This window comes from Chenopodium album, chromosome 8 (genome assembly GCF_948465745.1).
Source record: "Chenopodium album chromosome 8, dcCheAlbu1.1, whole genome shotgun sequence".
NCBI lineage: Eukaryota > Viridiplantae > Streptophyta > Magnoliopsida > Caryophyllales > Amaranthaceae > Chenopodium > Chenopodium album.
The window spans coordinates 27,009,514-27,033,794 of NC_137841.1; the positions used below are offsets into that span (position 1 = coordinate 27,009,514).

Genomic DNA, 24,281 nt, shown 5'->3' on the forward strand with positions numbered 1-24,281 from the left:
ATTTTAGTACACAGCAAAGGTGATGATTCATCTTAAGGGAAAGAGAGGGTATCTAAATTTGAGGGACAATCATGATAAATTTTGAGGACTGCACAATAACCCAAGGTAGTTTTATGTTTGGAATTTTAATAGACAGCAAGGTGAGGATTCCTTTCTTATTTCGGCATGTATGGTTATGATCTTTTTGCTGTATGTAGAAATACATTTGGGGATGGAAGTAAACTGATGGGATGTGTAATTCATTTTAGGATATATATGAAGGTGCTAATTGTCTATTTTGGGAATTGATACAAACAATCATTTTGATTCCATGAAACAGTAAGCTGGTTACTAAGGATGATGTCAAATTTGTGAGTGTACTGTAGTTTCTTGGTAGAACCTTACTAGGTGGCATGTTATTTCACCCAAATTTATCATTAGTTTCATTCTTGTAGGATGCCATTCGGCCATTCCTCATCAATCTAACTGAGAAATATGATAAAAAATTGTTCTTGAACCCCCATAAAGAATGAGTTAATTATTGGGGCTTTGATCACTAGAGTTAGACAACTTCAACAGCTAGGTTTGGTCATTGATAAGCTGGGAATGACAGGAGTAACAAGTTCATTCGATGTGAAGCTGTAGAAGGTACTGACAGCAATAGAAAAAGAGAGCAAAGACATGGATTAGTATAAGATCTAAATTCCATGTAGTGTCCTCAACAATTGGGTGGACGTGAGTGTAGCTACTACGTCATGCGTTATATGTACGAAATACTTGAACATCACCATAGCAGTGAGGATCTTATTCAGGTATGAGTTGTCAAATATTTCATTTTTGTTTGATAAATACAATTTGATGTTAGCTACAATCTTGAATTAAAACTTTCCTCTTGTATATTTGTTGTGTTGATAGGATTTTTCAAGAACTACACCGTACACCGAGGAGGAGATAAATGAGATTCGAGATATTTGGCAGAGTATTTTATATGTAATGTTGAACTTTAGATTTACACTTAGCGCATGTTGAACTCTTGTTTTGGATTATAGGCTTAAAATGAATGAATTTGGTTAATTGGTGTTGGGATGATGAGTATAATGTCTATGATATTGAGATGTAATTTATTGGACAGGTTGTTAATATAATGTCGTCATTCTCAATTTTATGGGTAGGCCAAATTACAAAGGAGACTCTACCGAAATTTACATTTGCATTATTCAATAATATTGCATTTTAATTTCAATTATATTAGCGTTAGCATATTACTTTATACCACTAGTAAGGAAAACAGGTACTACAAACATATACAAGGCAATTATTATAATTAAAAAAAAAAAAAAATTCACCTCATTTGCGTCACTCATTAAACAAACAAGTGACGCAAATACAACAATTTTGTATTGTCTACTCAGTCATTTGCGTCAGTCCTATATAAACAAGTGACGCAAATAACAAATAAGAAGTTTATTAGAAGAGTCATTTGCGTCGCTCTTTTATAGAGGAGTGACGCAAATAACAAAAAAGAAGTTTATCAGAAGAGTCATTTGCGTCGCTCCTTTATAAAAGAGAGACGCAAATAAGAGTCATTTGCGTCGCTCCTTTATAAAGGAGTGACGCAAATAACAAAAAAAAAGTTTATCAGAAGAGTCATTTGCGTCGCTCCTTTATAAAGGAGCGACGCAAATGACTCTTATTTGCGTCGCGCCTAGGAGCGACGCAAATGACTTAAAAGTCATTTGCGTCGCGAGCAGTTGCGTCGCTCATAGAAGCGACGCAAATACACTATAAATGAGCGACGCAAATGAGCCTTTTTCTACTAGTGTCCGCAACTGCTTATAACGATCGTAATAAAGTTATTTTTTAAGAATTATTTTAGACATGCATTTTTTTTAAATAATAATGGTTCAAATACCTTATGACCGTTTATTTGGTAAAAAATGGTCGTAAATTTGCAACTGCTTTTAAAAACGGTCGTAATATTGCGACCGTCTTAAAATTGATCGCAGATTTCAAAATCTGCGACCGTTTTATTGACGGTCATAAATAAATAGTCGCAATTTGACCGAATTCTAGTAGTACAGTGGAGTTGGATAACCATTCACCTTCCAGCATCTCTCAATGTAATGTCTAGGAATCTTGTAGTGCTCATAGAAATACCGAGAAGGTCTTATACTGAGAATACTGTTGAGAACAGCTACCTCTAGCAACGGTTGAACTTCAAAAATTAGTCTAATAAGACGTGTCAAATCTGTTTCTCTACTTTTTGCTCTGATCATAGAACCTTCTTTTGTTTGTTGCTGCAAAGGCCATTGCATCTTCAGTAGATGAATGATTATTGTACACCTCTCTTTGTCTTTCTTCTTGCATCAACAATATGTAAGCATGTGAAATAGTATGCAGAGGATAGATCATCAAGATATTAACTCTGACTTGATTGTCTTCCCTGAGCTTCATAAGAAACTGAGTTACCTCTGATCTTCTTGTGATTTCAGGAATTTCCTAGTGACATTACAAGTGCAATTCGAGCAATTACAGAATGGAATAGGATCATTAGCATCTTAATCATCCCTTAGCATCTTGAATTGATCTTGGTGTAGACAGTAGAAATGCTCTCAGCCCCTCCTTGTTGAATCTTAGCAAGTTGCTATATAACATACAACTGAGTTCCAGATGTCTAACCAATCCATTCCTCCAAATTGATCCAGATCTCTCTTGCAATATCAAAATACAAAATACTTCGTGCAATTGTCACATCAAGTGCTTGTATAAACTAAGAAATTAGTGTACTATTACACCTATGCCAAGCCTTGAAAATTGCGAAATCACTGTTGGTTTGATGATTGATCCATCTATGAATCCTAGTTTGTTCTTAGCTCACAAAGCTATCATCACAGACCTCTCCCAATCATCGTAACTACTACCATTAAACTTCTCAGAAACTAATTTGTATCGTGAATCACTAGGATGCAAATAGTAAGGTGAAACCAGATCAATTGAAGGATCATTGAGAGATTGATTTTGTGATTCCATTTAGCATATTCAAGAATTCAAGAATTCAATTCACAAATCCGCAACAAAATATTCCAAAACTCAATCAAATACAATCAAAACAACTCAATCTAAACGATGAAGAAATCGCAACAGAATTAGAATTTCATTCAAAAAATTATATCAGCAGAATCAGATTTTCTTCAAGCAAAAATGTGGATCGATTATGCTAGCTTTGATACTGTGTCGCAAAGACAGATTTGAAGAATATTGAAAGGAAATCTGACTTTGTATTTTGTTATTGAAGAAAATGAAAAATAGATTTCTAGAAAGAAAAACACATCATGCAAAACTTGTGTTTGTTTATTATAAATAAAAGGAAGCTAGTAATAGCTATTTATACTAGATTTAATTACAAGAGAATGATACGTAATAAATCTTTAGAAGCATCTAGAATTTTATAAATTCTTAAGTGGACCTGGTTCACACTAATTTATTATGGAATACTAACATTAGGAAAATTATGGTTGTTTTATTAGAAAAAAAGGGGTCACTATAATAGAAAAAAGGAAAAATTAGAAATAATAATCCCAACTTTGTCTAATTTATGCAGAATAATCCCAACTTTCGTTAATACTGAAATAATCCGAACTTTGGGGGGTCTTCTTTTTCTTCAATCCTTAACCGGTCAACAAAAGTCAATGACCAATTATATCAGGTCACTTGACACGTGTCAAGTCCTGATTGGTCTAAAAATTTAAAAAAAAAACCAAAAACAAAAAAAAAAAAAAAAAAAAAAAAAAAAATCAAAAACCCAACCAACCTCCCCTCCACACCGTCCCACCCTAACCCCCACCTAACCACCACCACTGCCGAGTCTACCGCCGATCGCCGACAACCAATCTTCCCACGCCGACCGCCCATTTTTCCCCTTCCCCGAAATACCCTCCAACCCCTCCACACAAGCACCAGTCCACCACAAAAAAAACCCCTTTCCCACTCTGAAAAAACCCCAAACAACTCCTCCTCCACCTCGAAACCCTTGCGGCTAGGGTTTTCAATGGTGGGGGAGGAGTTTTGGGGGGTTTTCGGGACTAAGGGAGGAGGTTTTAAGGGTTTTCGAGTGGTTTGAGGGTTTTCGCGAGGTGGTTTTGTGGAGGTTTCGAGTGGTGGTGGTGGCTGGAGCAGGTTGACGGTAAAGGAGATTCGTGGGTTTGCGGGGAAGTTTGAGGGTGGTGGTTCAAGGGGAAAGGACGAGTGGGGTTTACCGGGATTAGTGCGGCTTGACGGCGGGAGGAGGGTTGTGGGTTGTGGACGGCGGGAGGAGGGTTGTGGGATTGTGGTGGCTGGAGATTCGGTGAGCAACGGGGATGGGAATCTGGTTTTTTTTTTTTTTTTTTTTTTGGCTAATTAGCTCATGACACGTGGCATTAATATATATAAATAAAAAAAATAACCTTTTCAACAGGTAACCGGTAATTGGGATTGAAGAAAAAGAAGACCCCCAAAGTTCGGATTATTCCAGTATTAACGAAAGTTGGGATTATTCTGCATAAATTAGACAAAGTTGGGATTATTATTTCTAATTTTTCCTAGAAAAAAGGTCTCTACGTTGAAATAAAAGTCAATTTGGTAATATATAGGCTATAAGAGGTTAATTTTTATAATGAAATATTTTATATACCAGTTAATATGAATAATAAAGGTCACTATGTTAAAATTAGAGTCATATAATAAAGGTTATTATGTTAAAAATAAGGTTACGATGTAAAACTAAGGATCACTATGTTTAATATAATGTCAGTTACGTGTGTATAAATCTCGGGTCCACAATAACATTATTGTAGACCAGGTCCACGCAAGTCTTTCTGCTGGAACTTTGGCTGAGCGGGAAGTTTGTTGTAACAAACTATGCTGACTTGGCAATTCGATTATAACAACCTTTTGGCTGCTTGCAAGTTGTTGTAACTTGATCACTCTTCAATGCAGCTTGTATATTTATCAATATTTACGCGTTTCGGTATTTGTTTTAGCTTAGAGAGTTACAAACTTACAAAGAAAAAATGTACGAAGTATGTTTTATACGAGAGTAGATAACAAAGCTTTCATAATATAGAATGATATCTTTAGTCTCCAACAATTGATTTTTCGTGAACTTCAAGAGCTGTAAAAGTCTGCTTAGCCAATTGCACTATATATGTCAAAAATCTTTATATCATTCTTACAGTGCACCGAGCACAGCAACTTTGTTTCTAGCAAACGATCCTAAAACCAATCAATCAATAAAACAAAAGTGGATACAACTCACCAATCAAATTGATCACGTGATTAATATTGACTTGCTATCCTTAAAAAATTGAGCCATCCCGGTCCCAAATTAAGTGCCCCGTTTGATTTTAGGCAAAAGTTTTACATAACCAAATGTATGGTAATTTACTGTGTAGCCGGAAGCACAATTGAAAGAAACATGGGTAACTTTGGGTAATTTATGGTTTGTTTTGTGAGAATTAAAGTAACTGAGTACTCCCTTCGTTTCATATTGTTAGTGTCATATGGAATCAATCACATAAAATAAGAAATAAATATATTTGGAATATAACATTAAACTACAACATAATTCATAATTAGTTTACCTTATTTAATTTTTTTAATAGGAAAACACAAGTCATAATTGTATAATTTAAAGTAAATATTTCCTTATTTAGAGTTATGTAATCAATCCACAACTTATTAATTAAAAAAAATCAGGTTATATATGAAATATATTCAATATGAGTATATCTTTTTAAAACGCCCCAAAATAGTATATGAGACTAACATTATGAAACGGAGGGAGTAGTGATAGTTTAATGGTAAATTTATAAAAATAAAAATAACTAGGTAGTACGAGTATTTTTTATGAGATTAAGGGCCTGTTTTAATTTATTCAGATTATTTTCAATTCTATTCAGTTCAGCTCCAATAAGTTCAATTCAGTTTAGTTTAGTTCAATTCAGTTCAGTTTAGTTTTTAACTTCTTTCTCTCATAAAATATTCAGTTCAGTTTAGGTCTAATAAGTCAGTTGAGTTTAGTTCAGCTCACTTTAGTTTATCAGAACAGGCCCTAAGAGTAACTTTTATCTTAATATTAATAACTTTTGTATACAATAATCATATGTACATTAAATTTACCGTAAACCCGATATATGCAAAACTTCTATTGACTTTATACAATATAGGACATATATATGGCAATAATGTATCAATACATATCAATTATTAAATTGTATTGTGTCAAAAATACACATCAAAAAGAATAATTTCAAGAATGCGTTTGATAATATTTATCGTAGTATATGTACTAGCTTAGGTCCTTATTAAGTTAAATTTAAAGAAAATCAGATGTGAAATTTATTAGTAACCAATCTTATGTGTGGTTGGCCACATCATGTGGCCACTTATAAAAGAACAAAGTAACTCTTATAAGACTGATTGAGTAACCCTTGTACTACTGATTGAGTAAACCCTGTAATACTAACTGAGTAACTCTTGTAACATTGACCTATTAACCCTATAACACTGACGAGATAACCCCTTGATTAAGTAACTCCTATTATATTAACGAAGTAATCCCTATAATGGCTAGCCAAACGGTATAGTCAGACATATATAAGAATTTGTGCAAAAAATAGCTTATTTTTGTGTATTAAGTAAAAAAGAAACAGAAAAAATACACTTTAGTGTGGGAGGGATTGAGGAAATATTAATTGCAACTAATATTTAATGTCGAACAAATAATATTCCAAAATTACGGCTACTATACATGACAGAGAACGGAGGTAGTGTGATATAAATATATAATTGACATTATCATAGGTTTCTATTTTTTCCTTTTGTCAAAAGCACTACCAAATACTTAAAGTTTCTTTCTTTTATACTTGTACTTCTATTGGTAGTTTGTTAAAGTTCCACTACCACCCAATATAAAGTTGAAACTGTGTATGTCTAAACAAAAAAAAATTTAAATTTTAATAAACTTTATGTGGTACAAATACTAGAAATTGTAGAAGTTATTCTTCTCCATCTCCTCGTAATTTTATTGGCGCAATAATATGGCAATGGAGGGTGTTATAATTGGCCTTAGCCACCCTCTTTTGGAGTATGAGAATGAATGGGAAGTAAACCACAAGCATTCAACAAATGAAGGCGACTCCTCTTTCTTCAAAGCTTTCTTCAATGGCCTAAACGCCCTTTCAGGTTATTTCACTTTCACTTCTTGTTAGGTTTTTACAGACTACTTGTTCTAAAAAAAAAAAAAAGTTTTTACAGACTACTTAATAAGCACACCCTCTTGTTAGAATATAAACACGCGGGTACCCATAAATGTATATTTCATTTAAACAAAAAAAAAAAGGTATCTCAAACGGTTAGAGTTTTCCTCCCAATTCAAGGTGATCATGGGATCGATGCTCATCACTCGTCCTTGTGGCTCTCTTAACACCAAAAAAAAAAAAAAAAAAAAATGATTATGCAATTAAGCATGTCTCTTTTACTAGGGTATAATGTTCGTTGAATTATTAGTAGCCCTCACTGTACTGTATATAAACTGTTTTAGGAGTACTGTATATAAACTGTTTTAGGAGACAATAAAATTTTTGTTTCATTCATTTGAGTGCATTTAAAGATTTACTTCTTGTAATTCTACTTATCCAAAGTATCAAACATAGGCATTATGAAATAAGTACTCATTATTAGCAGAAGAACAAACAAATGCATGATAAACTGAGGGTTTTCTCAATTAGTTAGAGTTTCTCTCTCAGTCTAGATAGTTTTGGAATCGATCTCATCACTTATTTTTGTGGTTAAATAACACAAAAAATTGTTAATTAATAAAATGATATGATAAAAAAAAAAAAAAATCAAAAACTAAATAACTTTATTATAGTGAGAGTAAAGAACAAAAATCTAGGAGAGGGAGATGGGATTCCCTGCTTATCCAAGCTAGTTTTGGGACGATAATATCTAAATCTTTCGGGTCCAGTAACATACTTAAAGTCAATACTGAAAACTTTATAGTGAATGGTAAAAATTTTGCTTCATAATTTAATAAATTATTATGTCATTAACATGATATATACACTAATATAAATGAAACATATTCTACATTTTTACACAATGTATAAAATATGGAGAGAACAAATAGATTCATAAAGGTCATATTTTGAGGTAATTATATGATACTACAATTAAACACAAAGTTAGAAGTTGGACCACTGTGGGTTGGGCGAAGGCCCCAGTCTTCATGGGAGCTAAAGCGGAGGGGACAGGCTGGTTTCACAAAGTAACAAAGGCCTCCTGCTCCTGCCCGGGCGTGCAAGGACCATTAGCACCTAGTTGGCTAAGATCTTAATTTTAGGAGGGGTTTCCCAAAAAATTCCCTCTCCTACTTGTAGGGCTGTTCATAGATCCTAGACCGAACCGGACCGACGACCGAAAATTAGAATTTTAAGAACCAAAGACTGGACCGATTAAGCTAGGACCAAACCTAAACCGAATCAAAAGAATCGGTCCAAAACTTGAACCTGACCGCTTTGGACCGATTTAAGATTTTTTTTAAAAAAGAATTCTAATTTTTAATAATTATATGGAAAACTCGAAAAAAGCAAAGAAAAGTCTACACTTTAACATTTTTTTTTTTTTTTGTATATTTAGTACAAAAAAAACTCATAAATTTAAAATTTTCTAAGCTTATTAAGAATAGTTTTAACCATATTTATTTAAGGTCACTCATATTTTTAATTAAAAAAACGATATGGTCCAAAATCGGTTTTTATAGGGTATTGGACCAGACCGGACTGAAGAATACATTTCTAGACCCAAAGACCGGACTGATTAATCTGGTCCGGGGTCGGTTCGGTCCTTTTTTTCCGGTCCGGAATGGTTTATGAACACCTCTACATAGGTTTTTTTTTTTTTGTTAGATAAAAAAAAAACAGTTTAAATAGTACTTAGACTATTCAATGGTTATGCTACCTTTAGATCGTATTATATGCAACTTTGGGGTATTATTTGTGAGATATAAAAAATTCCAAAGTTACATATATTACGATCCGGAGGCAGTACAAAATTTGTAGCCACTGTAATTGTTTTAAATCTAAACTCTTAAATTTTATATAAGTAATCTCAATCATTTATTTACATGATCAAGAGAAGTGAAATAAATAAGAAACTGAAATAATAATCATCACTTTCATATATTTTCCTACTACTGTTTTGATCTGACTTGGTGCAAACGTGCTACTATTAGAAACCATACTCTAGAACTAATTATTAACTTGATTCAATGGAATAAAAGTTGACTTTATTTCTTTTTTGAATTAAACTTTTCTATGGAGTATTATTTAACAAATGGTAATTCATCGGATTAAATAATAAATGTTTGAAACTTTATTAAGAAAAAAAATCTAGTTTCTTTGGTGCTAGATTGTCTACTTTTGGTTAAAAAAACAATTTTGATTTTTTTTTTCTTCATCTTATTTTATGAATGTATCAGGGGTTGGAATTCTATCAGTACCATATGCTCTAGCATCAGGTGGCTGGTTAAGTCTGATACTGATCTTCATTGTTGCGACAGCAGCATTCTACACGGGTTTGCTTATAAAACGATGTATGGAAGCTGATTCAAGCATAAGAACATACCCTGATATAGGGGAGCGTGCATTTGGGAAGATTGGAAGAACAATAACATCAGTATTTATGTGCACAGAATTGTACTTAGTTGTTACAGGTTTCCTAATCTTAGAAGGCGACAATCTGCATAACCTTTTTCCGGGTCTGAAATTGGAAACTTCTTGGGTTCAACTTGGAGGAAGAGAGAGTTTTGTGCTGCTTATTGCCCTTATCATTCTTCCCTCGGTTTGGTTGGATAATCTTAGTATTCTTTCGTACATCTCTGCTACTGGTGTCCTCGCTTCTGTTGTGATTATTGTGTCGATTTTATGTGTTGGAACATTTGATGGGATAGGATTTCACAGTAAGGGTGATGTACTAAATTGGTCAGGCATTCCTACTTCAGTTAGCTTGTATGGCTTCTGCTATTGCGCACATCCTGTTTTTCCTACCTTGTACAACTCAATGCAGAAGAAACATCAGTTTTCTAAGGTAAACTTTCAGTTAAATCTCTTTATCATTTACTTCAAACTTAGGAATTAGGATTGTCCTTAGAGATGGTAGTCGTCGATTATTTCTATATAGTTGCTTACACACTTGATTCTTGTAAAATAAAAAAAATCTTAATAAAGCCTATTTGATTGAAATCTAGGAATACTCATAAACAAGCAAGTAATACTACATAAGAATGTGTAAATCTCTGAATTCTTGAGTCTGTGTTTTTTTATGGCAGGTACTACTTCTCTGTTTTCTCTGCTCGACTATTGGTTATGCATCAATGGCAATCATTGGATATCTGATGTATGGTTCGGAAATTGAATCACAAATAACTCTGAACCTTCCAACTGATAAAATATTCTCTAAAATTGCAATCTATACGACGTTGGTTAATCCTCTATCCAAGTACGCGCTGATGTTAGAACCTGTTGTGAATTCTACAGAGAGCTGGTTCCCAAATCTTCACAAGAAAAAGCATTTCAAACTTGTGTTAAGAACTAGTTTGGTTGCTACTCAAGTCATTGTAGCATTGGTTGTTCCCTTTTTCGGGTATCTCATGTCTCTAGTAGGAGCATTTTTAAGCATTACTGCATCAATCACACTTCCATGCTTGTGCTATATAAAAATTACAGGCAATTACATGAAAGGTGAAGGATTATTAGTGATTGCTACTGTTGTATTGAGTGTATTGATAGCAATATTTGGTACTTATACTTCTTTAGTACAAATCATACAAGGAACTGTTGTTGGTTAATTATTTAATATATTGTTAGATTGTTAGATGCTACACATTGAATGAAGGATTTGTTTGCGTAAATGTGCAATATGTTCAACTAATTAATTTGTTTTAGCTTTTGCTGCTTTTAATGCACGGTCAATATCATATTGTGAACAAATGTCTTGTTTCATTCATCTTGATTGATAATTTACAAATATCAAATTTCAATTTAATTGAGTAATAGTTAGTTGAAATTTGCAATCATAAGTGAGTTTTAAAAACGGAGAAATTAGTATACAAATTTCCTTATAGCGAGATAAGACTCAAATTACCCTTTTATTGTCCAACTAGCTTATGGTCCCGTGCAATGCACGGATTTACCAAAATTTATAAATATTTTTATTTCAACAACTTTTTTATGATTTTTTTTATAATAAGTATGAAAAATTTTGATATTCTACTAATTATATTAAAAATTATGCATATCTTTTTAAATAATATTATTTTGCTTAAATTTTCTATAAGTTGTTACAAAAATGTTTTATTGAATTTTGGACGGAAAGATTGCATTTAAGTAGGAAAGAAAATATTATAGTGTATTAAAATTGCCTAAGATAATTTGACAAAAAATGGAAAAAAAAAAGTGGAGGAAAATTATTTAACCAGATTTTGCCACGTGTCATTTTTTATTCGCCTTTAGTATATAGTTATTGATTTGGTTTTTGCACATTTTTCAATAGAATAAAATTCACATGACTAATCCCATGATTGGTTGTCTTCCCATATTAATTCAATTATGGGTATTTATATAATAATCCCAATTCCCAACTATTAGCCGTGTATTAAAAAATGTTTCGGTGTGACTTAGCTTGCAACAGGTTAACTGGTTAAGCAGACAATTTTTTTTTTTAAAGAAAATTTAATTAACACAAACAATCTTCCAACACTAAGATGTTAATGAGATATCTATGATATGTTTTTTTGGAAGATTATATTTTGGCAAATATTATCTATTGTATTTTAGTTAACTTCCTAGGATTCTAGTATATCTTTTATTGCTATCATTAGGAAGTGTAACCATTATATATTGACATTACGATCAATGAGAAATTCAAGCGATTCAATTCTAATTCTACTCTATTTTAGCATGTTATCAAGAGCAGATTAATTTTTTTTCATCAACAAAAACAATTATGGCCGGCAGTGAGACATCATCTCCGTCCCCTTCACCTATAATTATGGGTAATGCAAAAATTCCTAAAAATTATCTATATCTTCAATTTGATGATACTTGTTGGATTATAGACACCGGAGCCACTCATCATGCTACCGGCACCAAATCTTGGTTATTTGATACCCACAACATTGAATGTCCGGTTGGGTTACCGAATGGCGAGAGTGTACTTGCTACTTTGGAAGGATCGGTTCGTCTTTCAGATCAAATCACCATCAATGGAGTTCTTTTTGTGCCATATTTGACTTGAAATTTAATTTCTGTTTCGCAACTTAGTGATCAATTAAAAGTTGTTGTTCAATTTAATTCATATATGTGTGCTATACAAGGCCAAATGAAGGAGTTAATTGGAACAGGGCTTCGACGAGACGGACTTTATAACTTTAGCAAACCGGATGTGGTGCAACGTGTGTCTATGATCGAAGCAACATCAGATTTAGAGCTATAACATAGAAGAATGGCTCATTGTAGGGAATATTTCAAGAATTACCCCAAACTTGAACCCCACTGTGATCATACACTTAAGTATGGTGGCGTCCAAAGGGAAGGAAGCTAGAGCAAAAGAGTCGCCAACAAGTTTTAGGAACTTGTAAACCGTTCACAGGGTAAAGGTTACACCCCTTAAAGATCCCTGAGATCGTCAACTCTAATAGGTCTGGAACCAAGACTGGAAGTTCGGGGATGAAGGTACAAATCCAATCTAAAAGAGAAAGAACCTGCCCTAATCATAGGCCTCTACTTTATTCTTCTCGTATTCATGTGCGCTTTCTGACTAACACGCAATCAATAGGTTAACCCTAAACTTGTTTAATCTATGTTGGTTGAATATTAATGCACAAATAAATCTATTATTGGCGATCACTTGAATTATAATCAAATTAACCCTAAACAAGATTATTAATTATCTTATTAAGCGTGATTAAAAGTACCAATTCCCTTTAAACATGCATAAAAGGCGTGATCAAGCAATAACAGTAATAATCATCAAGCAACATAATAATCAATAATAATTATAAATCATAATCATAATCAAAATAATCATAATCATGTTAAAGTATAATAATAGCAAGATCCTAGGCATGGTACTAACAAGATTAATAACAAACTCTAGCTTGTCACTAAACAATAAAAATCAAAGCTTTAGCCCTAACATGATACTAACATGATATTAGGAAAGAAGCAGGAAGCATCATAACAATCATACTTGATATTAGAAATTTTAGTTATTACCCTAAACATGATACCAGGAAGATCAAAACACCCTAACATGATACTAGGAATCAATAAAATAATCTAAGCATGATTTCTATATCAAAACATCAATAAAGCAATTAAAGTACTTAATTGGATACCTCGTATCTCTTTCTAATAACAAAATACACACGTTAGTAACTTCAAGGAAAATAATATAATCAAACAATTAAATTAAATAATTGAAATAGAGATTTGGGACCAAACCTCAGAAATATCAAACCTTTCACGTCTAGGGCGAAGGCAACTTTGAACTTGGCTAAGTGTGTCTAGATCTTGTGAATGCGGTATGGTGTTTTGTAAAAGGCTAGTTTAGAAAAGCTAGAGGGAGAAAGAATAAGCTATATTGCTTAAGAGAGAGAAGAGAAGAATTAGAGAATTCTGGTTAAGAGTTGATGATTAAAACCGGAGATCTAAGGACGCTATTTATAATGAAAATAGTCCGGGTTTGATAAAAAAAAGAATCGGAGTTTGAAGAAGAATAAAACACGACGCTGTCGCCACAACAGCCCCTAGCGCCGCGCGACAGGCCTATCGTCCAGCGCTGCAAAACAGTTTTTTTGGATTTTGTTTTTATCATATCTTTTGATCCAGAAGTCCAAATAAGGCATATAATATGTCGTTCGAAATATATTGAAGTCTACTTTCTACCCCAATTAGAATCACATTAAAATATTTTGTAGATAAAAAGATATGGCCGAAATAAAGGAAGGGTGTCAGTTTTTAGTAGAGTTTTGTATTTCTTTCATATCTTTTTCGTTAATTATAACTCGGAATTAATATTATAATATATTATTGGAAAGATAATTTCAAGATCTATCCAACCATATAAGATTTAGATAAATATTATGAGTCAAGAAAATACAATCTGAATATATTCCATTTCGTAGAAAACAAAGATTCTCAAAAGGAGTAGTTTTATTCAATTTCAAACTCTTTGAAACATAATTAGCAATCCTAACTCCATTAGGATTCAAAAGAAACTTCTAGAGTATTGTAGAAGACTATAATCAATCCTAATAGCTTTAGGAATGATAATTAATAATAGGCCCTCCTCTAGATCATTGAACCGTATGTAAGAACCAAACCGGACCCAATATAGTATTTTGGCCATAACTTCCTCATTATTCATCGGAATTGGGCTTATAATATATCGTTGGAAAGGTATTTTCAAGCCCCATCCAACTACACTATTATTGGACCCATATCATGGACCAAACTAAACTAGAATGCACGTTTTTCATAAATAGGGTAAGAAAAGAAATATTTTTAAAAACAGAAAGAAGAGATATTTTAATAAAAACATCCTCATCACTAGACTTTCCACACTTTTACCTCGTTCGATAATAAAATGACATGAAATGTATTCATCACTGGGTTTGATTTTGGGGAGACACATTTGGGTTTCTACAGTCATCCTTCCGAAAGAGTGGTAAAGCTAATTTAATACATGTCTGTACTACATAAACCAAAGCTAAGCTATACAATTGCCGGGGTACCCTGGCTTCCTCCTCCACTACCCGGGTCATCTCTGGGGTCTCGACGGTGAGGCGGAAAGGCGGAACATGTGTCGTTGTTTGCGAATCGACTCATGAAATCATTCCACCTCTCCTCGGCTCTCCTCTCCATTTCGGCCACCTCAACTTGAATTTGGGTTTGCATCTCAACTTCCATTTCACTCCAAATTTCAATCCAAATTTCACTCCGAAGTTCACTCCGGATTTCACTACGAAGAGCCTCCACCCTATGGTCCATCTGATCCTGCATCTGAGAAACAACGGACGGTGTGTACTGCTGTGAAGACCTAGAAACTCGACCCGTCCCATTGCCATAGCAACTCTGCACTTTGGCCAAGCCCCCTCACCCGACCATTCTTGTTGTGACCACCCACACTCTCCCAATACAACTCATTATGACTCTTTTTAATCCCTTGAGTAGCGGCTTCTTCAACATTCTTCTGGTAGTTCTCCTACAAGAAAGACATTATACAATAATATATAGTTTAAACAATTAACCGACAACATAAGTTACAAATAAAGAAAATAAACATATGAGTGATGACTTGAAATCACATAAAAGAAGCAAATTTCTAAGTTTATGGGTCCATATCATCAAAATGAAGCCATTTAAAGCCAAAATGGCTTCTTACATGCCTATTTTCTTTATTTCTTAACTTTTGAACTCATTCTTCTCAAACCATATCATATTAACATAGTTATAAGAGATTATGACTTGAAATCACATAAAAGAAGCAAATTTCTAAATTTATGGGTCCATATCATAAAAATGAAGCCATTTCAAGCCAAAATGGCTTCTTACATGCCTATTTTCTTTATTTTTTAACTTTTGAACTCATTATTTCTCAAACCATCTCATATTTACATATTTATAAGTGATTATGAATTGAAATCACATAAAAGAAGCAAATTTCTAAGTTTATGGGCCCATATCATAAAAATGAAGCCATTTCAAGCCAAAATGGCTTCTTACATGCCTATTTTCTTTATTTTTTAACTTTTGAACTCATTCTTTCTCAAAACATATCATATTTACATAGTTATAAGTGTATATGAATTGAAATCACATAAAAAAGCCATTTTCTAAGTTTAGGGGTCCATATCATCAAAATGAAGCCATTAAAAGCCAAAATGGCTCCTTACATGCCTATTTTCTTTATTTCTTAACTTTTGAACTCATTCTTTCTCAAACTATATCATATTTACATACTTATAAGTTATTATGAATTGAAATCACATAAAAGAAGCAAATATCTAAGTTTATGGGTCCATATCATAAAAATGAAGCCATTTCAAGCCAAAATGGTTGCTTACATGCCTATTTTCTTTATTTTTAAAGTTTTGAACTCATTATTTCTCAAACCATATCATATTTACATAGTTATAAGTGTATATAAATTGAAATCACATTAAAAAAAAAATCTATTTTCTAAGTTTAGGGGTCCATATCATCAAAATGAACCCATTTAAAGCCAAAATGGCTTCTTACATGCCTATTTTCTTTATTTCTTAACTTCTGAACTCATTTTTTCTCAAACCATCTCATATGTACATAGTTATAAGTGTATATGAATTGAAATCTTTGACAAGGTGGCTAGTGTTTCTCGAAAAGTCACCTATTTCATGAAAACCTAAAAACCAGCCTACGGTGTCTACTTCATCGTCAGAAGCCGAGTACAGGTGTATGTCGGCTTCTACTATGGAGCTTAATTGGTTAAATGCTCTATTGTCGAGTCTAGGTGTTCAGCATCCAAAGGAAATAAAATTATTTTGTGACAGTCAGTCAGCTTTGCACATAGTTAACAACCTAGTTTTTCATGAACGGACAAAGCACATCGAGGTTGATTGTCACTTTGTTCGAGATGCGATTACATATGGATTAATATCTCCCACTTATGTTCCTACCAATTCACAACTTGCCAATATCTTCACCAAGCTGCTAGGCAAAGTTCAGTTTGATTATCTTCTTTCCAAGCTAGGCGTTATCGATCCACATGCTCCTACTTGGGGGGTAATGAGATATCTATGATATATTTTTTTAGAAGATTATATATTGGCAATATTTTGGCAAATATTATCTATTGTATTTTAGTTAACTTCCTAGGATTCTAGTATATCTTTTATTGCTATCATTAGGAAGTGTAACCATTATATATTGACATTACGATCAATGAGAAATTCAAGCGATTCAATTCTAATTCTTCTCTATTAGAGCAGATGTTTAGTATCCTAGAAACCATTTATGCTATTATTTAGGAGATGACAACATAATGGTAGGGTGTTTACTACAGATTAAGGCCTCATGAGATAATTTTGATGATGAATTTTCACTTTCTTGTTATTAATGAAATAGATCTATATCAGTATTACATTCACGAAAAAAAATTCAAATTGCATCAAGACTACTTAAATTTTTTGGTGAACAAGCTCAACAATTTTTTGGTGACCTGTTTATTAAAAAGTGAAGATCAACTTTAATTTATGTTTTTAGGAAAATTTGTCTAAAAGGTACTTATATGTTTACCTTTTGTGAAAAAGGGTCTTATATATTCAAACTGGTGAAAAAGATCCTTATAAGTTACTTTTGTTGTGAGGAGGGACCTTGACATCGGAATATGACCGCCGAATTCATTTTTCCAATGTTGACCATCATGTAAAATATGCACGTGATGTTTTAAAAACGCCTTTTCCTTCTTTTTTTTCTCTCTTGATTTTAAGGAAAGAGAAGGGATTTTGAGAGAAAATTTGGGGATAGTAAGAGAGAAAATGTGAAAATTTGGGGAAAAATGAAATAAAGGGCCTTTTTAAAACATTGCATGCCACGTGAATGATGGTCAACACCGGAAAATATAGTAAAGTCAATGGTCATATTCCGATGTCAAGGTCCCTCACAACAAAAGTGACTTATAAGGCCTTTTTTCACCACTTTCAACAAATAAGGTCCTTCTTCACAAAAAAAGTGAATATGTAAGTACCTTTTTAACAAATTTTTTTTTTAATGATGCAGCCAAAAATATTAAAAGCTTTCAGAATTTTGATTCAAGAAGAAAGACACTACCGCTTGCTGAGTGATAACAATTTCAACAACAAGCACTATTAAGACGAAGGATTTTTTTTTTTTTTTTTGATAAATTAAGGTTGTTTTTTTTTTTAAAAAAAAAACAAAACTATAAGCTAATCACGATATGCCATGTAGCCCAAGTATTCTGTTACAACGAACCGTTAATGTAGCCCAAGTATCTTGTTACAACGAACTGTTAATGTTGGAAACTTGGGATTAATTCATAAAAATCCATAACTGGTATTGATATAATTAAGAAGAACAATAATAATTGGGATTAATCATGTGAAATTTTTCCTTTTTAATACAATATTGTAATTAAAATTTCTCAAGCTAAGTGTTACAAAAGAAATATGCTAGTATTCGTTAAAAAAAAGAAAAAAAAAAGAAAAAGAAATATACTAGTAAAATTTATACTTCCTTTGTCCCTTTTTTTTTTTAACACGTAACACTCTTTCGACATACATACTAAGAAAGTGGTTAGATTATATCAATATCGATCTGATAAGAAGAAAGTGTAAAGTTGATATAATTTGTTATTTTTAATTAATTCGTCCATTTACCTCTTATCACTAATTTATATCGAGACTGCTTTGATACACTTAATTATTTCATGACTTTTATTTTATTGGATATATTATCATATCCACTTGTGGATTTTAAAGAATTAGAGCATACTGTGCTTTTAAATTGTATACATTGCCCGTTGTTTCTTATTAGGAAAAATGGAAACTAGTAAACCCAACCTTGCTATTTATGCTAAAAAAATTCCACATTTTGAAATTGGAAAAATTGTCGAGAATAATCCCACTTTTGGGGCGTCCGCAAAAAATAATCACACCTTTGGCATATTTTTAGATAATCTCACCTTTATACCCAATATGCTCCTAATGGTCCTAATAAACCTAGAACCGGTTGAGTAGGTAATTTTTTTTAATCATGTTAATTTACATGTGTCACAACGTGATTGGTAAAAAAAGTTTTAATTTTTATTGATTATTATTTATTTTAATTAATGATGTTAAAACAACCACCACCATCCCCAGCCACTTCCCCATCGCCAACATCATCCCAGATTAGACTCGTCGCCGAGCCTAGTCTACCAGCTGAGATGTGTCGCCGAGCCAGACCACCAGCCAGTCGCCGCTAGTCCTCTCACTACTAGAAAACAGGTCCTTTCGGACGGACACGAAAATTACAAAATTTCCAACGAAAATAAAATCCGTTGTAAATTTACGACGAATTTTCGGCAGATTAAAAATTCGTCGTAAATTTCCGACCGAAATTAATTCCGTCGGAAGTTTGTGATGGATTTTAACCCCCTTTCCGACGGAATTTAAAAAAAAACCCAAAACCCTAATTAAACGGCGCCCCTTACCCCTCCCCTTTCATTTTCAATTCCGCCTCTCTACTCTCCTCTCTTCGTTTTCTCCTCTCTTTCTCTCTCCTCCTCCTTCTCTTCTCACGCAGCAAGCTCTCCTCTCCTACTCTCCTCTTCTACTCGTTTATGGTGATGCTTTAAGGTCAAATTAATAATTTTTAAGGTCAAATTTGACCATGAAAATCCTATATCTAGGGTTTTCGTGGTCGAATTTGGCCTTAAACCAAGTTCGAGCTGAGGTGAATTTCGAAGCTTTTTTTTTATCTTTAAGATACGTTTTAATGTTTTTATTTTTATTTTTTATTTTTTTATTAATTTTTGGGTGATTTCGGTGGTGGTGGATCTAAGTTTGGGTGTAGGTGTTCTGGGGTGGTTCAGTCAGGGTATGGCGGTGGTTAAGGTTAATTGAGGTTGTTGTGGGTGGCTCATTGGTGGTTTTAGGGTCGTGATCTGGGTGGGTAGATGGGTGGGTCGTGGTTGGTCAGTTCTGGGTCTTGGTTGGTATGGGTCGTGGTTGGGTGGGTCATGGTTAGTCCGGGTCATGGTTGGTCTGGGTCGTGGTTGGGTGGGTCGCGGTTGGTCTGGGTCATGGTTGGGTGGGTCGTGGTTTTTTAGAGTCGTGGTTGGGTGGGTTGTAGGTCTGGGTCGTGGTTGGGTGGGTTATGGGTCTAGGTTAGGTTTGGTTAGGGTTTGGTAAGGTTTAGGTTAGGGTTTGAGTGGTGGTGGCAGTGGGTGGTGTTGGTTTTATGGTTGTCTGTAGTGGCGGTGGTGGTGGTCTGATGTGGTTGGTGGTGGTGCTGATGTGGGTAGGTTAGGGTTATGAAGTGGGTTTGGTTGGGGTTGACAGGGGATTTTTGGGTGGGTGGAGGTGGTGATACACCGTGCCGGTGGTGTCACGTCGTATTTTTTTAATTTCCAGAAAATATTTACCGACGGAATTTGTAGACATCTACTTTTGGTCTCCAGTCCCGACAGGAAATGCAATGACGATAAATAAAGCCATATTCGTGTTGGATCGATGTGAAGAATACTTATGGATAACTGGTTAATCCACAAAACACAAAAGACTAGCCCAAATTAAAGAAAAAGCCAAAACAAAGGTCCAATTAACGAAACCCGATCATAATTGGGCTTAAGCCCGTTCTTAAACCCTAATTATGGCGGATTTAGGAGCGCCTAGGTTAAAACTTAGTGCTGCCGAAGAAAAAGCCGCGCGCATCTCACAAAGTCGCGCTGGGATGCCGCACGCAACTAATTAGGTTGCGCGCGACACCCAGCGCAACTTTCAAAGTTGCGCTACGGAAGATTCAGAATTATTCGGAATTAAACGGAAAATATAAAATCGAATCTTACCATAAAGCCGCGCGCAAGACAAATAGTTGTGCTGCACATAGCAGCGCAACTCTATAACTTGCACTGGGTTGCCGCGCGCAACTTCATCTGTTGCACGTGACACCTGCTGCGGCAGAATGCTCGAAACCCTAAACCTAATCATTCCCTATTAATACGAGCTTAAACCGAGGCTTTAACAGACAAAAATTAACCTAAAACTCTGGCGATATAACTTGTGAACTTGTGCAACTTAACCCTCTTGTCCTAAACACTCACCCTTTCGATACTTTGTTACTACGGTGGAGGTTCCCCAACAAGAAGGTGTCCATAAGTGTTCTAAACGGAGATCTAGCAAACAGAAGTGGTAAATTCCCGAGCACTTAGTTAAATCACCTTCTTTTTCTTGTTTAAAAGGACTTTAATTAACTAATTAGTGTTGTTTGATCACCTTTAAAATAATTAATTAATAAATTCCATATAGTATCTTGCGTTAAAAAAAGATTAGAATTGAGTTAAATAATTGTTGGTTGATCACTTAAGACAAGGCGAATCTTGTTTATTTATTGTTCTTTCACGAATATTATTAAATAAGAATAACGACTTTTTCAATGTAATTCCTACGTGAATTAATGTTTGTAAATAAAATCAACTAACATAGTATTAGGTATCGCGTTGCATATATTGTTTGGTGATGAAATTGTAAAAAAGGAAGAGCTAGTAGAGGCGGTACTAGGGCTAGGATGACGATTCCCCTCTAAAAGGAACGTTATCTTAGTACCATCGCTCCCGAACTCATTTCTGGTTTATAGACCAATTTGGGCATGGGTAAACTTATGATTTGTGCTAATTATTCCATGAACACCTCATGGAAGAAAGGCATGAACGAGGTTTATGAGTTTTTTCTAAAACTTATTGGCGACTCCTACTTGTTTCTTACAAAAAGCGTGATGATAGAATCAATTATAATTCAAGGTCCCCCAAATAGTCAGGAATTCAAATCCTACTACACCCTAACAAGTGTAAAGTCCTAGGCTTTTAAGTGGCCAAGGGCATTTAAGGAGAGTACCCCTTACGATGGGATCACCCTCCTTACAATGGCGACTCCACTGGGGACTTAGAGGTTACATGATTAATTCGTAGTTATGGTCCAAGGAATCCAACACTAGGTTGTCTATGGGTTGTAACGAGAATTAACTTGGATAATCTCTAGTTAGTGGATAATCTCTAGTTAGAGAGAGAGACTTGAACGCATAATATCTTCCTTTTGCACAAGAGTAAAAACCAAACAAGCAACACTGCATCATGCATAAGCATAGCATACTTAAACCATTGGGGATTGGCTCATTGACTAGGAGTCTCCAACACTAGGCATCTATCCAAAAATCGATAACAATCATCCCACCCACATCACCAACAAAATGTTGGGAGAGCGATGTCATAGGTCAACACGTTGAGTGATTGATTTATGCGTCGTTTCTTAAGGTATGGTACCTTTGGACACCCAAGCCTTTTTTTGACCTTAGAACGACATTTCTTGAATCTTGACTTGTGACATGCTTATGTGATTATGTGACTATGTGCAACGTGTTAGGATAGTCTTCTTTTTTCTTTTTCTTTTTTTAGTTTGGTCTAGGTTCCTAATTACGAAGTTGTCCCTTAGTGATTTAGCGTCATATTCAAAGGATAACATAAAAATAAGAGGGTCACCAAAAAAATCGAATAAAAAAAACGCTCGGATTAAAAAAAAAAATATTACGAGCATGTGACGCACGCAACTCAAGAATTTGCGCGACCCCTCCCAGCGCAAGTGATTTTGTTGCGCGCGACAGCCGTGCGCAATTGAGTTACTTGTGCGCCCCTACTGGACGAGTTAGTTTTAATTTCTCAAAAAACAAATTGACTCGTCCGAATAATATCTTCGTTGAAGAATTGTTAAGGGCGATGTTATCCGTTTGAGTATATTTTGCGTCTTTTTTTTTTCTTTTCAAAAGCAAGCGTATCGATTTACTTATCCTTTCGTACTCCTTTAGGGCCGCTTTTCAAGCTTGGGAAAGAGGACCCCTGGGCACTCGCGCATTCTACGTTTACCACCCAAATATCAACCCCTTTCAAACCATTTTCCTTCGACAACTAATCCTAGTCCAACAACAATGACAATCGTCGAAGAACTTCAACAAGAGATTCTTCGTATGAGAGAGGAAAAGGCTCAAGAGCCGAGGAGAGAAGAATTAAGAAGATGGAAAATGCTTAAATGAAAAAAGTTGAAGCGTTAGCCTTACAAGAAAAGATGGAGCAACTATCCATCAAAGAAAAGTCGTTGGAGAAGCTAGTTCTTCGTTCTACAATGGGGAACAAGTACTTTGATGCAGAAAAGTTTGCTCCTCCCCCAGGACTTGCGTGCTTTACCAGAAAAGTTTGTAGCTACGGACTTGCCAATATTTAAGGTGACCAATAATCCACAAAATCATTTAATGTGTTTTACTGGCACTATGACACTAAAGGGAGTTGATCCTAAGCTTTATTCTTTGACTTTCCCTTTATCACTAGACCCAACCGCGAGAGAGTGGTACTATAGGCTAGATCCAAAATTTAAAGCAACATGGGAAGATGTAGTTTCGGCTTTCATCACCCAATACGAGAGTAATGTAGAGTTCAAGTCAACTTTACGTGAACTCGAGATGCTTAAGCAAGGCGACGATGAAGGTTTCCTTGCTTTCTATGGTATATGGCGAGAAAAGGCAGCCCACCTTGCCCAAAAGCCTCCTGAAATCGAGTTAGTACAAAAATTCATTGACAATTGTCATGAAAAATACAACAAACATCTACGTTACCTTAGTCTAGGTACTTTTCAAAAGGTCTATTCTGTGGCTACTAGGATTGAAGATGATCTTGCTAAAGAAAAAGCAAATAAACCTTATTATCATAATCAACCTAAGAATAACTACAAGAGGGGGAATGATAATGCATCATCCTTTATTGACGTATTTGCAACTTCCACGCAATACAATAACACAAATCGATATGATGATCCTAGAAAAAGATGGACAAAAGAGAGAAAATTTACTCCATTTCCTGTAAGCTATAAAGAATTGTTAGAAAAATTAAATGAGAAAGGCTTACTTGCGCCAACAGGGCCAACACCACCCACTCCACCAGAAAGGAGGTTTCTTCAATAGAACGGTAGTGCTTATTGTGCTTATCATAGAGGCGTTGGACACGATACTAAACGTTGCTATGTTTTAAAACACAAGATACAAGATTTAGTAGACGATGGGAAAATTCCCACACCTAAACCTAACAATAATGCATCCCCGTTAGGGGTGTTTCACATCGATGAAGACCATATGGGAGAACCTCTATCCACAATACTCATAGGGGCAACTAATGAAGTATGTGGACTATGGGACGACGACTTTCAAGACTTATATGTCTCTAAGTATGCCGCCGTCCCACCTCCATCTTATTTGTAAAATGAAATAAATAGAGCGCTTGATTAGGATCATTTCTTGGGGAAAACGCAAGATTTATCGAATCTCTCCTTTGATGAACAATGGCATCAAGCACAACTCATGGAGCATTTTAAAATGGAGGCACATCCAAAGTCTCTAGAAGAAAGTTGGTTTATGAGCCTTACGACTAACCCAAATGAGGTAGATCATTTAACTCAATCTGGG

The 24,281-nt window shown here is 34.5% G+C and overlaps 1 protein-coding gene across 2 annotated transcripts; it reads left to right on the forward strand.

The window, feature by feature from the left end:
• The first annotated feature begins 6,930 nt into the window (after window positions 1-6,930).
• Window positions 6,931-10,888, forward strand: LOC145555980 (amino acid transporter AVT1I-like). 2 transcript variants are annotated; one of them, XM_081617681.1, is made up of 3 exons: window positions 6,931-7,203; window positions 9,584-10,107; window positions 10,349-10,888. In XM_081617681.1, the coding sequence occupies exons 1-3, from the start codon at window positions 7,059-7,061 to the stop codon at window positions 10,865-10,867; spliced, it is 1,188 nt and encodes a 395-aa protein (XP_081473807.1). In that variant the 5' UTR covers window positions 6,931-7,058; the 3' UTR covers window positions 10,868-10,888. The 2 variants fall into 2 exon arrangements, with proteins under 2 accessions (XP_081473807.1, XP_081473806.1); XM_081617680.1 differs by having other exon boundaries at window positions 6,932-7,203; window positions 9,500-10,107.
• The last annotated feature ends 13,393 nt before the right edge of the window (window positions 10,889-24,281 follow it).

Excerpts from the sequence above, each read along its gene's own strand:
- LOC145555980 (XM_081617680.1), top strand. The coding sequence starts at position 7,059 with ATGGCAATGGAGGGTGTTATAATTGGCCTTAGCCACCCTCTTTTGGAG. Across the intron at positions 7,204-9,499 it reads TGGCCTAAACGCCCTTTCAG|GGGTTGGAATTCTATCAGTA; the intron begins GTTATTTCACTT and ends TGAATGTATCAG. Across the intron at positions 10,108-10,348 it reads AGAAACATCAGTTTTCTAAG|GTACTACTTCTCTGTTTTCT; the intron begins GTAAACTTTCAG and ends TTTTTATGGCAG.